The sequence below is a fragment of the Accipiter gentilis genome, chromosome 7, assembly GCF_929443795.1.
Source record: "Accipiter gentilis chromosome 7, bAccGen1.1, whole genome shotgun sequence".
Classification (NCBI taxonomy): domain Eukaryota; kingdom Metazoa; phylum Chordata; class Aves; order Accipitriformes; family Accipitridae; genus Astur; species Astur gentilis.
In genome coordinates this window covers 16,768,965-16,784,804 of record NC_064886.1, presented here as the reverse complement: position 1 = coordinate 16,784,804, position 15,840 = coordinate 16,768,965, and the positions used below count along the sequence as shown (strand labels likewise).

The 15,840-nt window shown below is 34.7% G+C and overlaps 1 protein-coding gene across 1 annotated transcript in view; it reads left to right on the top strand.

The window, feature by feature from the left end:
- The first annotated feature begins 75 nt into the window (after positions 1–75).
- The window catches only part of KNTC1 (kinetochore associated 1), a 41,637-nt gene continuing 25,872 nt past the window's right edge, over positions 76–15,840 (top strand). Inside the window, 28 exon segments of the mRNA XM_049804410.1 lie at positions 76–199; positions 564–701; positions 813–933; positions 1,345–1,460; positions 1,802–1,874; positions 2,495–2,572; positions 3,092–3,126; positions 3,361–3,471; positions 4,375–4,468; positions 4,821–4,873; positions 5,153–5,265; positions 5,978–6,032; positions 6,679–6,777; positions 7,864–7,907; positions 8,021–8,086; positions 8,185–8,260; positions 8,931–9,056; positions 9,150–9,239; positions 9,791–9,856; positions 10,347–10,408; positions 10,845–10,956; positions 12,279–12,422; positions 12,632–12,688; positions 12,771–12,872; positions 14,025–14,141; positions 14,637–14,780; positions 15,078–15,176; positions 15,628–15,731. Of these exon segments, the coding sequence (XP_049660367.1) occupies positions 197–199; positions 564–701; positions 813–933; positions 1,345–1,460; positions 1,802–1,874; positions 2,495–2,572; positions 3,092–3,126; positions 3,361–3,471; positions 4,375–4,468; positions 4,821–4,873; positions 5,153–5,265; positions 5,978–6,032; positions 6,679–6,777; positions 7,864–7,907; positions 8,021–8,086; positions 8,185–8,260; positions 8,931–9,056; positions 9,150–9,239; positions 9,791–9,856; positions 10,347–10,408; positions 10,845–10,956; positions 12,279–12,422; positions 12,632–12,688; positions 12,771–12,872; positions 14,025–14,141; positions 14,637–14,780; positions 15,078–15,176; positions 15,628–15,731 (2,498 nt within the window). The 5' untranslated portion in view covers positions 76–196.

The window sequence follows — 15,840 nt, the reverse complement described above, 5'->3', positions numbered from 1 at the left end:
GATGTAACCATGGGGCGGGGGAAGGCGGCAGGGAGCGAGGGAGCCGCGGTGCATCCTGGGTGCGGAGAAGGATTAGGGGGTGTCTTAGCAACGGTGCGGTTCGCGTTCGGAGGAAGTTTGGCCTAGGCTGCGACCCGTAGCGGTAGCCAGGGTTCCCGCCAATTTGAAAGCCTGAAGCGGCTGAGGAAGTGCGGTAATGGTTTGTCACAGGCCTGCGGGGTTGCGGTGAGGAGATGGGAGGACGGCTCGCGGCCCTCGTGGGCAGCGGTGTCCGCTGCGTGGCGGGGAGGGCTCTGTGGCACTGCGTTTCCTTCAGTCTGGGGAGCGAAACCTGTCCTCGCCCGGCTGCGTTCGGTCAGGCCCGCTGGGGACATCAGCTGGGAGCCTCGTTGCTCTTGTGACTTAACTTTGGCTTTCCTAAACACGCGATTTGCCTCCGGAAGGCTTACTGTACTACCCTTCCTCCTAGATGCAGAATCATGATAGAATAATAAAATCAGTGCGTGGTCATGTAACTTTTTTAAAGCTCTCTGCCTTACAGGTTCCTTAAATGTTTATCATAGGTAAACATGTGGAATGATATTGAACTTCTTGCGAATGATGACACGGGGAGTCAGCAGCTCCCTGTAGGCTTAGGACATGAATGTGGAACTGCATTGTACCAAGTGGATACGCTACTTCAAATCACATCTTCAGAAAAGGTAGAATTCGTCAAAGCTGTGTTGTTCTTTTTCTTAATAATTACCAGAGCTTCTTTATCATATGTTCTAAAGTGTCTCAGTTATTATATATAACAACCTTTTTCTTCCTAGGTCTCCGTTAATCCACAGTTGTATGCATGCAGCTCAAGGGATGGCAGTATTATTGTTGTTGACAGATCGGTGGCACTACTGGACAGTACTGGGCAGTCTCTTCAGATGCACATTCAGTTTGGTAAGTTCATTCCTTTGGAATCCCACTGGAAGTTAAAACTGACTTTTAAAATATATATGTTAGGTTTGTATAGGAAAATATAGCAAGTATCTTGCATATCTAACTAGCCTATAAAAGGAAGTATTATAATAAATACCTAAGTAATAAAAAGTAATTGCTGATTCTTTGTCCAATTAACTAAGTATTTCTGTACAGTTTAATTAGAATGCTTGCTAACTTTTCACTGGAATGGGAATAATGGATACCAAAATCGCTCCCTGTATGCCCTTTCCTCTACTTTTGAATAGTCAAAAGAAATAATTTTGAAGAAATCTGGGACACTGTATTGTCCAATTCCTGTGTTTCAAATATGAATGCCTAGTAATAAAAAGCAAGTCTTAATATTTGATATTTTGCCTTGGAACTTTTCAGATACTAATGTGGATGTAGTTGGTATGTGTCAAGAAAAACTATTTCTTGTGGTCGGTGAGAGAAGTGGCAATTTCCATCTTATTCACATACCAACAAAACAAACCTTGCTAACCAAGGTACAGTAAATTTTCTATTCTAATTTTGCTGAAAACCTTTTGCTCTCAGAATTTCTTGAGTTGTTTTCTTTCTTTCAAATATCAAAATAGAAACATTCATGTGTTTTGAACACATCTTCTAGTTTGAACAAACAAACAGATTAAAGGGACACTTTTGTTCCCATAAGTAACGAAGAAGCAAAATATATTTAGGAATGGCATGTATACACAAGAACTAGCTCTTCATGAAAGAAAAAAAGTTTATTAAAGTTTGAACTGATGATCAGTATTTCTTTTTTGTTTCTTTTCCAAATAAAATACAAAAGAATAGTCTAATAGTCTTTATGTTGATTCTGTTTTAGATTTTGTTTGAAAAATCTTCAAGTGAAAAGACTTACTTAAATCTCTTTATTGAAAAAGATAATGCAGATGTAGGTAAGAACTTGATGTTATTTTTTTTTCCTTGTCTCACTTTTTGTGACTTTGTTCCCCTTTACTATCACTCAGGGAAAGAGACTACAAAATAAATAATCAGATACAGCTTTACTTTGCATTGTACACGTTAAATGCACTTTTCTTAATGCTTTCCTGTGAAGATATTTAGCTCATTAATTACTTTTACAAATGTCATAGAAAACAACAAACATACAGAACTCAATACCTCTTTCTTTTGAGACTGTGCTAAACATATGAAAATACTCAAAAAGGAAGGATTCCTTCTTCTTCTATCAGACTTCAGTGTTTGGTAGTTCTTGTTCTTCCATAAGCTCCCAGTCTTGTTCTGTCACAATGTATTTAAATGCAGTTTTGCCATGAAAACAGAATTTGCAGTCTGATGGATGCATATAAAAATAATAATTTCAAACAAAACTCTAAGATGTACAAACTTATTCTACTCTTTGTTGAAGTTGACAAATTTTTGTTTAAAAATAGTCTAATATATTGGTCAGGGGTTTTTTTTGTCAGTTATTTCGCTGTCCTGTTCATAAGCAAGTAGTCTTTTGATGGTTATTGAATACTTAAGTTTGAAATATTTGTATTGGATTTTTATTTAGGTGTTTATCATATGTTCATTCTCACAAGCAATGGATTCTTCTGCATTATGTGTCTCCCACTTGCTAGAACACAGGAAGGTAGGATGATCTACAAACCACTGGGGATTTCCATTTGAACAGGAAAAGCTGTATTAAAAAAGTTTTTCCTTTCATCTTACTAATGGGAATAAGATATTGAGTTGGGATTTTCTGTATAATCTTCGTTTGTTTTTCAAGGGAAACTGATATATCTAGTTCTGTAATAAAATTATTTTTTATTCTTCCAATAATTCCTCTATCTTATATAGTTTCTCTGAGTCACTGCTTTAGAGAGAGTACTGAATACTATGGAAGCAGGATTTTAAGCTATAATCAGTCTTAACTGTACTGAAGAATATTGGGAATAATTTAAATTTTTAATGCTGTATAAGTATAGTTATTAGTTTTCTGTAACTCAATACTGTGATCAATAGAAATAGACCCTGTTAAAGATCCTGACTAAAGTGTTTTTTTGGCATAGTCACATTAGGATTAAACTATCCTATATGATGTTTATTGACTTTTTTCAATTTTGAAAAAGTTTATTTAACACTGATTTTATTTATTTATTTAATCTAGCAATTGACAAGATGGATATGATTACGGCAAAAAAAGTAAGAAATACCTGCTAACTTGTAACATATGTGTTAAGTGCAAACCTTATAACAAAACTTTGCTCTGTACATTTCATTGACTACATACCAGGTTATTATTACAGTTCATAATTGTGATTATTACTTTTTCTGTACATGGAGAAGTGAGCAGTTCAAGGTTTTATCCACTGATTGTATAAACAACTTTTTTTCTTCCCCTTTTGTTTGCTTTCCCTTCATCTTCCACACCACAAGTTACAAGGACAGATAAAGACAGCTTTCATTTCCACAGAAGAGTATCACAGCCTTGGCTGTCAGAATTTTGTGATAAGTAACTCCGTGAACAAAATCCATTTGATAATTGGGGTAAGTACCAGGAATGTATTCATAACAATTATTATGTGATCAGAGATGGTGTTTTTTGATCTGCAACAAAATTTATCTCTAGCTGGTTAAAAAGAAGGTAATAAACTTTTTGCATTAAGACTTTTTGTCTTTCATTTCCTTCACTGTAAATTTAAAGGTTATCAGTTGTGCAGTCTGTCCATAGCTTTTGTTGTAAGGAAATAACTGTTGTGATTTCAGAACTTGCTCTGTTAGGATGCATGGGGGAAAAATATTTTCACCCTGGTTGCATGACCTTAGTAGATCCACTGTGGTTCCTAGCCTGTACAGGCTAGTCTGTTAATAGTCCTATCCTTGAGCTCAGAGACAAAGCCGAAGTTGGCAAGAGTCTTCTAATCAGGTTCACATTCAGCAGAAGCTTGCCAAAGTAACAATTAAGGTCCCAATTCAACAAAGCATGAATTAAGTACAGGAACTAATAAAAAAATAAAAAAATAGACATATTTTGAAATGTTATTTTGGACTAGAAACAAGTTTTCTGAGTTCATTGACTGAAGCCTGTTGAATTCAATGCAGTTTTTCTCAGTAGTTTCAGTGTACGTTTCATTCAGGTTTTATGTTCTATGAGAATGGAAAGTGGATGTTTTGCAATATGGCATGTTTTTAGAAGAGCCAAAAATGTTTAGGGAAGGTGACTGTAACAGTTACTGTAGTAAAGGCCATTCTTGAAATGAGAAAGAAAAAAGGCTAAATTAAAAAAAAGAAAAAAAAAGTCTTTTTCTGAATATCAGCATTCACTGGGAATAAAGTTTGTTTTGCAGCTTTGCAAGTGTGTTTATAAGTTAAAGATCAGCTGAAGAAGCACATCTGTCAATGGCCAGATTTCTAATGTATAACCCTATTTTACTTTGCCTTTACTAATAGGGTAAAGGCGATTATGTACTCTCCAAATGGGAGGTAGACACTACCAATAACCTGGTGTCTGTTCGAAGTTTTGCTGATTCAAGTCTGATCAAAGGTAAAGAAGAGGGTTTTTTCTTTTTATAGACAAGTGTAGAATTCATATTTAATTGCAGAAAATACTAAGACATTTTCAGTTATTTCATTGTTTTTGGTAAATACGCATATACCAAATGGAACACTTCTTGTAAAGGTAAAGCCAAAGTGTATGCTTCAAAGTTGTTGAGTTTAACTTAGATACGCAAATCACAATTCTGTTTAAGCTGAACTTTTCACAGTCCTAGGAAGTTCCATGATTTTAAACACCTGTAGGTTTCCAATGCTTGGTTGCACATTTTAGTAAGTTTTTGCTTCAAATACATTTCTCAAGAAAAATAATAGATTTTATGTGACTATGGATATTTTTTTAGATGCAGTGAAACTTCAAGTTCTTGACAATCTGCTGTTTGTTTTAGATACAGAGGTATGTGTAATGATTTGGTTTCGTCTTCATTTTACAATGCTCTTGAACCAGCTTATAAAAATATTTTTTACAGCAATAGCTTTAAAAAATGTTTCTGTAAAATAAATATGGTTATCTTTACAGAGGATCTTGATCTTGCTGTGGATTTTTTGTTCTATTCCTAGTCATTATTTAGGCTATGGAATGTGTTAAAATTCTGCTCAAAAAAAGACAAAAAATGTCTTCTACGAAGAAAATATTAAATCCACATCTGATTATTATTATTTTTTTTAAATCTAGAATGTTTTAAGCATGTGGGATGTTTATTCTCTTACTCTAATTTGGGATTGGCCTTTAATACATATTGAAGAATTTCTTCTAAGTACAGAGTCAGATTCTTCTCCAGTCATATGGTAAGTAAAGAGTTATAGCACCAATTCTGAAAAGTGAAATGTTCTCTATCATTACAAGAAATATGCCACAAACACTTGATTTTCTGTGGTAGTGAATTTTAGAACCTTTGTTGAAATCTTTCTAGTCAGTAGGACAAAATAATTGGACTGTAGGTATCCTTAGCTCTGTATTGTAGAAAAGAAAATCTTGGTGCTTTCTGCTTTCTCTTGTTTTTATCTATTGTTACTGCTAAGGAATCTTGCATGTAACCTGTATCATTTAGGAAATGCTGGTCTAAAATAAGGTGTATAATATGGCTTACAAGTCTGATGTTATAAAAGATCTAGTCTGGTTTTTGGATAGGTAAATAGATCTTCATTCTGCAGATGGAGAAGCCAAAATCTGGAGATGCATGTATTGGTTAAAATGCAAAAGAATTAATGCCAGTTAAGATTAGAAGGCAAGACTCTTGGCTCTTTCCATTGCTCTGTGCCAGTTTAAAAAAATAATAATCAGATCCATTTGAAAAGCTTAAAAACATCAGAAGTTAAATGTATGTCCTCTACATGCTTAAAACACTTGTTATTTTTGGGTGCACTGTAGGGTTTTAAAATGTACCAGTTTCCATGGAAAACCAGTTTTCTGAAACTCGGAAGCAAGAATATTTTACAGTTCTAACATAGAATTTATACAGTATATTTTGCTTTCTTGTTTCTCTTTCTTGTTCTGTAGGCAAGGGCTTGCCAATGTTAAACTGATAGTCATGACAATACCAGATAACAAACAGGTATAATCATTTTATCTGTGTTCTGTTCTTCAACTGTTATGTAGTCACTCACAGAAAGGGGGGGTGGGGGGTGGGGGGGGAGAAAAGAAAAGGAGATGGCTAAATTTTTGGAGCAGACAGAATTCTCAGGAGCTCAAAGCCAAAACTAAAATGTGACCATCTACATATTAGGATATAGCGAGTGAGGGACTACTGCATCGTCTTACAGTGGCGACCAGGGCAAGCTGCCCTGCTGTTTGGGTTTTTTATGGATTGTTTGGGGTTTGTTTGTTTGCTTTTTTTTTTAATGATTGGCAGATAGTGAAGAGCAGCAAAATTTACGAATGTCTTGCATACCTTCACAGATTTCTTTAGACCAGTATCTGCTCCATGTACAGTCAGTGGAGTTAACTGAAATGGAATGCCAGGATGAACATTATACAAATTTTTTAAATGAAACCTGTCTACATATAGAGGCAACATCTAAAGCTTCATTAAACTTTCTCAAATTGTAGAGACCTGCTTTTTACATAAAAACTTATGAAAATAGTGTCTTTCATCTAACTCCATAAGAATCCAGAAATGATTCTGCAAACATCATTCTGTCACCAGTGTATGAAGAAAAAAAATTTCTGATTTGTTTGTTTGTTTTCCCCTTTTTTTATAGATGAGAAGTCTAATGGTTTTTGCATTGCCCACTATGCAACCGCTCTATTCTTTGGAAGTATCTATTGTTTCTTCACTTGTTCAAAGTGGGATTGGCACAGTATGTTTAGATTTTTGTTGTTGTTGTTGTTTGAAGAAATACAGTTGTCTTAATGGGTATAATTATTAAAGAGGGTACTGTGTTATTCTTGTTAGATTAGAAGTGATTTGTGCTAGAAACTGTGCAGGAACTGTACGAAGAAAGATTAAATTATGTTCCCAAAGGAGGGAGAAAAAGATACAATATATGGCAGACTGAACAGTTTAATTCCAGGCCCAGGTCTATTGCAATGTTTTATACTACTGCCAGTTGGTTTTGCTGCTGTTACAGCTAAAAGCTGTATGAACTTTTAAGTTCTCTTAGCACAGAAAAAGGCTCTGGATTTATTTGGGATTTATTTAAGTTTAGATGAGAGAATTACTTCTACTGTTTAAACTGCTTCCTTATAAAGACTTTAATAAAAGGTCAAAAAGAGAGTGAGAACTTTATGAATTAGGAGTGTTGTAAAGACTGGTGGGTGAAGTGGAGTGCGTGTGTGAGAGGATACCAAGTCAGAAGTCTAAGCGGTAGCTCTTCATTGGAATTGTGAAAGTGAATGTAGTAAGCTCTGGATCTGATATGCAATAAAATGCAAAGCTGATGAAATTGCTTGCCTTGTGTGAAGCACTTGGCAGAAAAGATCATATATGCAGCTACACAGTGGAGAAAATAATGGCTAATATATCCCTTTTCTTTGATCTGAGATGATAAAGTCAAGGTGGGAAATGCCAAGACATATATTGTCTGTATGGAATGTAGCACAGAGATCAGATTCTAAAAGATGTGAAGATGTGAAGAGGTGTGACCTGCTTATGACAAAATGAGAGTGTAGTTTTGAGAAAATGATTCACTCGTGGAGGGTGTACTGATGGTAATTCAACTGCGATAGCAGAGTGGTTTCAGTCTGTTCAGTTAAGGCTCTCAGAAATTTTAGGCTGTGGAAACTATCCAGGAAATAACATGGTAAGCATTTAAAAAACCCAAACTTATCTGAGAGAAAAGCAGTAGTTTGTTTCTAGATGAAGAAACACTTAATGCATTGCAGTTGTCCTTTCTTACGACTGATTTCCCTTACAACCTAATGATTTTTGTTATTGCATGCCACAGGATACAATATACTTCTTGGAAGGAATTCATGAAAAACATCAGATGTAAGACAACATTTTGTTTCTTACTAGATCATTATTATATAAAAATGGCAGATTACTTTTACATATAGTTGTTTCATAGTTGATAAACTCACATAGTTCCCTCTCAACCTCAGACCCTCTGAAGGCCCAGTTTCTATTGTTGTGATGAGAAGTTTAACCGAAGCCTTGCCAGAAAATAGGTACTAGTTTCCATGAAACACTTTCATTATTTTATTTTTTTTATCTGTGGTTTGGCACTTCTATTGAAGTAGTATACTTTACTATATTTCGCCCCTAGACTAAGTCGCTTACTTCACAAACACAAATTCACTGAAGCAGAGAATTTTGCTATTCAGTTTGGACTAGATGTTGAGGTAAGTTGTCCATTCTTGATAAATACATTTGGACATTAATTAGTATAACTGATCTTACTCATAAGGTTCCTGGCCTATAGTCCAACAGAAAGTATTAAAAATATTACACATATAGTAGAATGTTACCTTACAAAGCAACTCGCTATACTTGAAAGCTGATTCAAAATTAGACTACTACATGGTGAGCTATGTTTTTATTTACAATAACTAGCAAACCTTGCAATGAGAAGTGGTGCAGAAGTACAACTTCTGATCAAAATAAGCGCTGCTGGATCAGGAGAAGGCACCTTTGTCCCTTTAATTAGCAGGAAACAGTGCTGCTAAAAAAAAAAGAGAGAATTCACTTGCATTTATTAACACGTAGTCTGTCTTCATTAACTGATTTATTCAAGTAATGCAATTTAAATATTCCCTCTGCTTTTTTGTTTTGTTTTGTTGGGGTTTTTTGGTAAATAAAAAAAAACAGGCTTACCTGGTGAGATAAAATGATACCACAATTGTTAGGGGCTAATTGGTAATCCATTTCTGTATTTAAATCATTCAGTGTACATGGACACACTTTATTTCAAAAACATTGTGAACAAAAGTGTAGAGTCGTCAGTTCAAGACTGTCTACTTAAAACTTAATTGCATCAAACTGAAAACTATGGTTTTGGTTTTTTTAAAATAGCTTGTATACAAAGTGAAAGCAAACACTATTTTAGAGAAACTAGCTTCAGCTTCTGTTGGGAGTTATGGTCATGAAGTCTGGTTGGATCTTGTGAATGAAGCCAAAGAAAATTTGCAAAAAATTCAGGTAAGTTTTTATTTCTACTCTCTTTCTCTAATAAAGTAATACAAATTATAAAGGACCTTGGAATTCATTTCAGTTGTTTCCTTATGCAAACAGGATAGCCAATTTGTTGTGGATTACTGCATAAATGCTCCATGGCCACTGTACGAAACCACTCAAGAAATGTTGAACCATGCTAAAGTCAGAGTAAGGTGTTTTATTTGTTTAAATTGCTTATACTCATCCATTCCTATTACGTGGTTCTGTACAACTTGAGAGGGGGGACATCTTCAAATGAGTTACAGTTATTCAAAAAGTAAATGCATTATAAATTGTATGTTACCAAACATGAAGAAGAAGCAAGGCTTGTTCCAACCTCGTTCTGTCTATTGCTTAAGGACAAAAAAAGGCTTACAGTTTTATTTTCACGCTACAAATCAGGCTTTAGTTTTGAGTAGTAGTCTTTTTAAGTACCTTTTAAATATCAATTTTTAGGACTAAAAGCTCAAAATGTTGTCTTTTTTTTCTTAATTATTTTAGTCTTTCCTGCCTTATCAAACAGAATCAGAGAGATACATATTATCCACCTGATCCTGCATGCATATAGAAATCCAATCAGAGTCTAACATTTAAAATAAAGACTCTAGTTTATAGACATACTAAGTTTTTGCTCATGTCTTTATTAAAATCACAGTACTGTCTGGCATGTTCTGCATGTACTGAGTTGTCAGCCAAACCATTTCGTGCATTTGTTTCAGATCTTGAAGAAAGACGATAGAACCATTGCTACACCATCTGATGGGGCTCCGGTATCCATAACTGAGGTGAGGACAAATTTCTTGGCCCTGTAGTATCATATGATAAACAATTATGATTTAGAATTTTAAAAACTGTACTACTGTTGAACTTTTTAAACAAGATTATATTTTATAGTATGAAAGAGGACCACAGTAATGACAGGTTTCAGTAATAAGCGATTCCTTCAGTCATAGAAAGATTCATTTTCAGATGCTCCAGAAATTGAAGGAAGAAGCTTTCTTAAGTGCTTTAAAGTATTTAATTTTGTTTCTTATTTAGTCATGTTGTATACTGGACAGGCCTCATCTGCCTTCAAGGAGACTCAGTGTAAAGTGCTTACACAATTGAAATTTTTCATTAATGCTTTATTAAACAAACTTACACATGTAATTAGCTGAAACTTTTGAAAAGTCTTTATTTTCCTCCATTATTCCTCTTTGTGGTGGTTATTCTGACCATGTAATATCACTGTTTGTTAAGCCAGATATTGACCTTAAATTTCTTGTCTGCATTTAGGTATTGAGAGCTCAGGCAAGGCTTACAACTTTTTATGGAGCTTTTGGACTAGAGAAATTCAGGTTTGTTTCTGTTTGTTCATTAAGATTTAAAGTAAATTTAATTGTACTAGTTAAGGATGTGCCATTGAAATTAAGATTTTTTTTTTTTTTTTTTTGTTAAATTTGAGTTCATTAAACTTTGAACCCTTCCTTCTCTTCCTGAAGTTTCCCATACTCTACTGTGGAGAAGGGAGAATGCAGAGAGGCTGAGTCATCCTTTATGTTGAAAACATATGTTATCTGTTGCACATGTGCTACTTTGTATAGATTTTTTGTTTGTTTGTTTAATGTATATAGAAGGGGGAGGTGATTTTATGCACACACGATCTATCACTACTGTTGTCTCTTACACCATATAGTACTAGCCAGCCATAAAAGATTTGAGGTTCTCCTCCCCAACTTCTTTAATATTGACATATAACAATAATGGAATTTCTTTTCCTCCTCTCACTTCTAGTGGTATTGCTTGGACAGAATTCTTGAATAATGAAGACATTTTCAAGAATATCCTTTTTCAGCTAGAAGAAGGAAATTTATCTTGTGCACAGTACCTCTGGCTTAGGCACCAGGTGAGATGGCATAGACATCTCTTTGGTATTTGTGGAGGATGTTAAGTCTCTTAAATTTTCCAGCCCTATTGAACAGAATTAGACCAATATGCTTACGAAACAGCTTGTCATGGTTTAACCCCATCCAGCAGCTAAGCACCACTCAGCCGCTTGCCCACTTCCCCCCACCCAGTGGGATGGGGGAGAGAATCAGGGGAAAAAAAACCCAAAACCTCATGGTTTGAGATAAGAACAGTTTAATAGGACAGAAAGGAAGAAAATAATGATAATAATAACAACAATAACAATAAAAATAAAAGAATTGGAATATACAAAACAAGCGATGCATTTTGCTCACCGCTTGCTGACCACCCAGTTAGTTCCTAAACAGTGATCCACTCCCCCCCCAGCCAACTCCAGTTTATGTACTGGGCATGACATCACATGGTATGGAACACCGCTTTGGCCAGCTGTCCTGGCTGTGTCACCTCCCAACTTCTTGTGCCCCTCCAGTCTTCTTGCTGGCTGGGCATGAGAAGCTGAAAAATCCTTGACTTAGTATAAACACTGCTTAGCAACAACTGAAGACATCAGTCTGTTATCAATGTTATTCTCATACTAAATCCAAAACATAATGCTATACCAGCTAACAGAAAGAAAATTAACTCAGTCCCAGCCAAAAGCTCCTCAAAGAAGCAAAGGTCTATGCCAGAATCTCATCTATTATCACAATGATTACCTCTTCACCTAGCTCCTTAGAAGGCTGAACTTCTTATTGATTTAGGAATAAACCGGTATTTATGATGTCAGAATGCTTATTTCTAGGTCTGAAGGATGACAATTCTTTGATTTATTCTGTGGTGGTTATCATATTCCATTCACTTTCTTGCAAGAACAGCTCTCAGAATTTTTAATTGGACATTTGCTGGCTAGCTTAAAATCCTTTAAAAATGATCATATAGACTCCTTACTCTGAATGACACATCCATAGTAGTGGCTATGGGCTATTATATTCATTAGTGCAGGAATTTCAGGTCCATGTCTGTTGTTTTCTTTCTTAAGACAGAACTACAGAGCAAGTCCTAAAGTAATAAGACATGATCCTGCCACCGTAATTTCCAAAGAAATTGCTTCAATTAGGTCTTGTTTAAGAAGACCAACCTCTGGTTTTTCTGAACAGGACTATATTTTTTTTTTTTTTTGAATTCCTGTCCATGAGTACTGAGATTTTCTCTTTGTATTTGTGAGATCTATTGCTTCTTCCTATTAGTGAAACAGCTTTATAAAGTATCAGATAAACATATACTCCATTTATCTGTAATTGTTCTGTTTTAATATTTTAGCCAGATTTTGAAGGCAGCTTTGATGAGAAAATGCTGGAGAACTTGCTTAATGCCATTCATTTTGCTGTTCCTTTGAAGGAACTATGTTTGTGGCTTAGAAATGTTGTGATCCCTTTCGTAAGAAGAGTTGTGCCAAAGGGACAGGTAAGACTAATTTTCTCAGGCTGAAATAATTTTATAGTCAGACCTACAGGCTTTTATTTTTTAATGTCAGAACCTTGTTCCTCTGTCTTTTAAAGCAGCTCCTTTCCCTGCATTTTATATTTTAAATGATTTCTTATAAAACAAATTTCTAATGGCAAATTTTGCTTTGATAGAAATCATAACTCTACTTATAACTGTATTTTTTTCAGAAAATATTAGCAAAATGGCTGGAACAATGTTCTCGAAACCTTGAATTAACTGATAAGGTAAGTCACACTGCAGAAATGCTGCATGTCTTGTATTTCTATATGTATAATACAGTTTGTTAATATCAATTATTTTGGACAGGCAAATTGGCCAGAAAATGGACTCCAAATGGCAGAGATTTTTTTTACAAGTAAAAATCAAGGTGAAATGGGACTGACAACTTTTGGCCAGTGGACTCCTTTGGTAAGAAATGTAGCAAATATAAGGATTTGGTACTAAGAGACTTCAGAATATATGCTCTGTGCTAGACTTGGAGTGGATGATAACTAGGTCACTTTTGGTTTTGGTGAAGATTGACTTAATTCCATCAAAGGAAGGAATTGAATTCTAATCTTGGGTTTAAAGATTTAAAAAAAAAAAAAAAAAAAAAAAAGTCAGTGAAATATTAATAGCCTTTAACAGATGTATTAATAGTCTAAATATGAATAATATTCTTGAATATCCTGTAGTACACAAATCAACCTGAGCACTACAAAACACTTAAATTTCAGTAAAGATACTCCTTATGAACTTAAATTAGAAACATGTCTCATCTCTGTCGAAATTTTTGGAAATTAATTGCAATTTACCATGTGTTAAGGCCTGGAGAAAAGAGGTATTAAAAATCAGCTAGCTGTAAGGTTATGAATACTGAATTTGTGCGAACACAAATAAATTATGTATGTTATATATCCTAGCTATACTGGCATCTATAAAAGTGGTGGTACTATGAAAGTGGAGAAAGATAAAGCTCAAAGCTAATCAGCTGTTCATTTAAAAAATTGGAAACATTGACATTTTGTGTTAGATCTGCTGTCTTAAACTTCTGAATCCCACATTCGAAGTGCGTAATGGAAAGAAGAGAAATTTACTCTGTTAAGTCCCACTTTCAACATGTACGTGATTTTCTTTGTTGTATACCATATAAAGGTAACAATTCAGCATATATATATATATATATTTATAAAAACTTCAAGGTTGCAAGGCATCAAAAATTGTTTGTGAAGTTTCTTGGAAAATCACATGAAAAATAGGGTTCTGACTTCAAATGACATGTTGGCTGTAGGTACCTTGTTCCTAGCTGTTTGTCTTACCTGTCCTTAAGACTTTGGTGAATGAAATGCTCACCCCTCTTCCCTGTGCAGGCTCTAATAGTGCATCGCTGTCTTTATATTTAGAAAGAATCTTTTCCTAATATCTTACCAGAATCTTCTTTGCTGCATTAGAAGTCAACTACTCTTGTTTTATACCAGAGGTGTGGAGAATGATTTGTTTTCTTCCTGTTTATGATGGCACTTAATGGTGTTGAAGATTATAGCAAGTCTTCTAATGTTTCACTTCTAAACACTGTTTCAGAGATGTGATGACTATGAAGAGGTACATAGGTTAAAGAAGCTGGTAAATGATTTACAAGAACTGATAACGCTGTACAGAAAATACAACTGCAGGCTGGCACTCTGTGATTTTGAAAAGGTAATTCTGCAGACACTTCAGAAAGTGCTTTTGAGTAGTGGATTCTTCTAAGAAGGAGAAAGATCTTGTAGCATGCAATTTAAAGTCAGACAATAGAGGAGTCCTGATGGATTGGTTGGTTGAACTTGTGTTCATAAGCTGCTAAGACTATTTGATATGTTGTGTTTGTTATAAATTTTGTTTGAACCGTGGGTATAAATATATAACGTGACAAGAAACTATGAGAAAGTATGGCTTAAACTCCATGATTTCCCATTCATTATAGATCATATATTGTGGAGCAAGCATTAGCAACAGAAAAATTAGAAGTACAACTGAACAATAAGGGGCTTTGTAAAAGAAAGCTTTTATCTGAGCTAAAAAAGGATGCTAGTTCTTGAAATCATTCAATTGATTTCAATGGACACTGGATGTTGAATTATTTATTAGAGACATAAAGGTTCGGTACTAACATGTGTGATGTTCTAACATGGCATTGTTCTACTTGCTGCCCAGGAAAATGCAACTACTATTGTGTTTCGCATGTTTGATAAAATTTTGGCACCAGAGCTTGTCCCATCCATTTTGGAGAAGTTTATAAAACCCTACCTGTGTGAACATAATCTACAAAAGGATGAACTTCTTCTACAGTATATAAAGGTATTCATATTTTCTTTCTTTTGAAGAAAGCTATTTAAACATGAGTAAGCAGAATACAAATCTGATGACCATTTTTATTTACACTTGAATTTTAGGAAAGGCTTTCAGATTAGCTTACTCCTGTCAATGAATTTATTGATAGGTACTATTTCAGTAATAAGGCATTAACAGATACAAGGGAAGATAGCTAAATCTGTGCCTTAATGTTCAAAAAACTTCTAATTTTTGTTTATATTGTAAAATATTCCTATCTTTTCTGAATTCAAATATCCTTATAATCTTTACCAAAATATACAGGATTTGCTAGAACGTTGTCGTACACGGTCAGCTTCAGTATTTGAAACTGCATGGGAAGCAAAGGCAATAGCTGTCATTGGCTGTATCTCTGATACAGATGTAAGTATATTTTCTGAAATAGGCATCAAGTGGCTCTAACACATCAGTTCAGAATGAAACACATAAATTTTACATAAGCGTAGAGTACGTTTTTACAAGTGGTATGAGGAAGAACAAATCGTATGCTGTCCTTTTATTCTGTCTTAGTAATCTTCCCCCATGTGATGTTCTTTGCTTGAGAATTTAATTGTAGTTTTGATGTTATCACGTGGAAAACTCACCAACTTTAATATGTATGAAACTCAAGCTCTACAGTGTCGTAAATTACTATAAGCATTTTCTAATCTAACATGACACGTTGTATTATGATAATGGATGCTCTTTATGCAAGTGGAGATTGGGCCAGGAAATAAAATGCTTGCCTAAATGAATCAATCACATGTGAACAATACTTCAAGAGATTACCTTGTAACTTATTTTGACAAGTAAGCTCTTTATGTTCCTTCTATAGCTGAAATTTGATGCAGTTCTACAGATAATGCATGGTGCTATGGTACCATGGAGTGCAGCAGTGGAGCAGCTGGTAAAACAGCATTTGGAAATGAATCATGTCAAGTAAGGCAAAATCCACAGTCCACCTCAGTTTTGTTTGTACTTTAAATTAGAATTCTGCTTTGGGGGGGGCGAAATACTGTGTATCTGATGTAGTATAATGATTAAATCA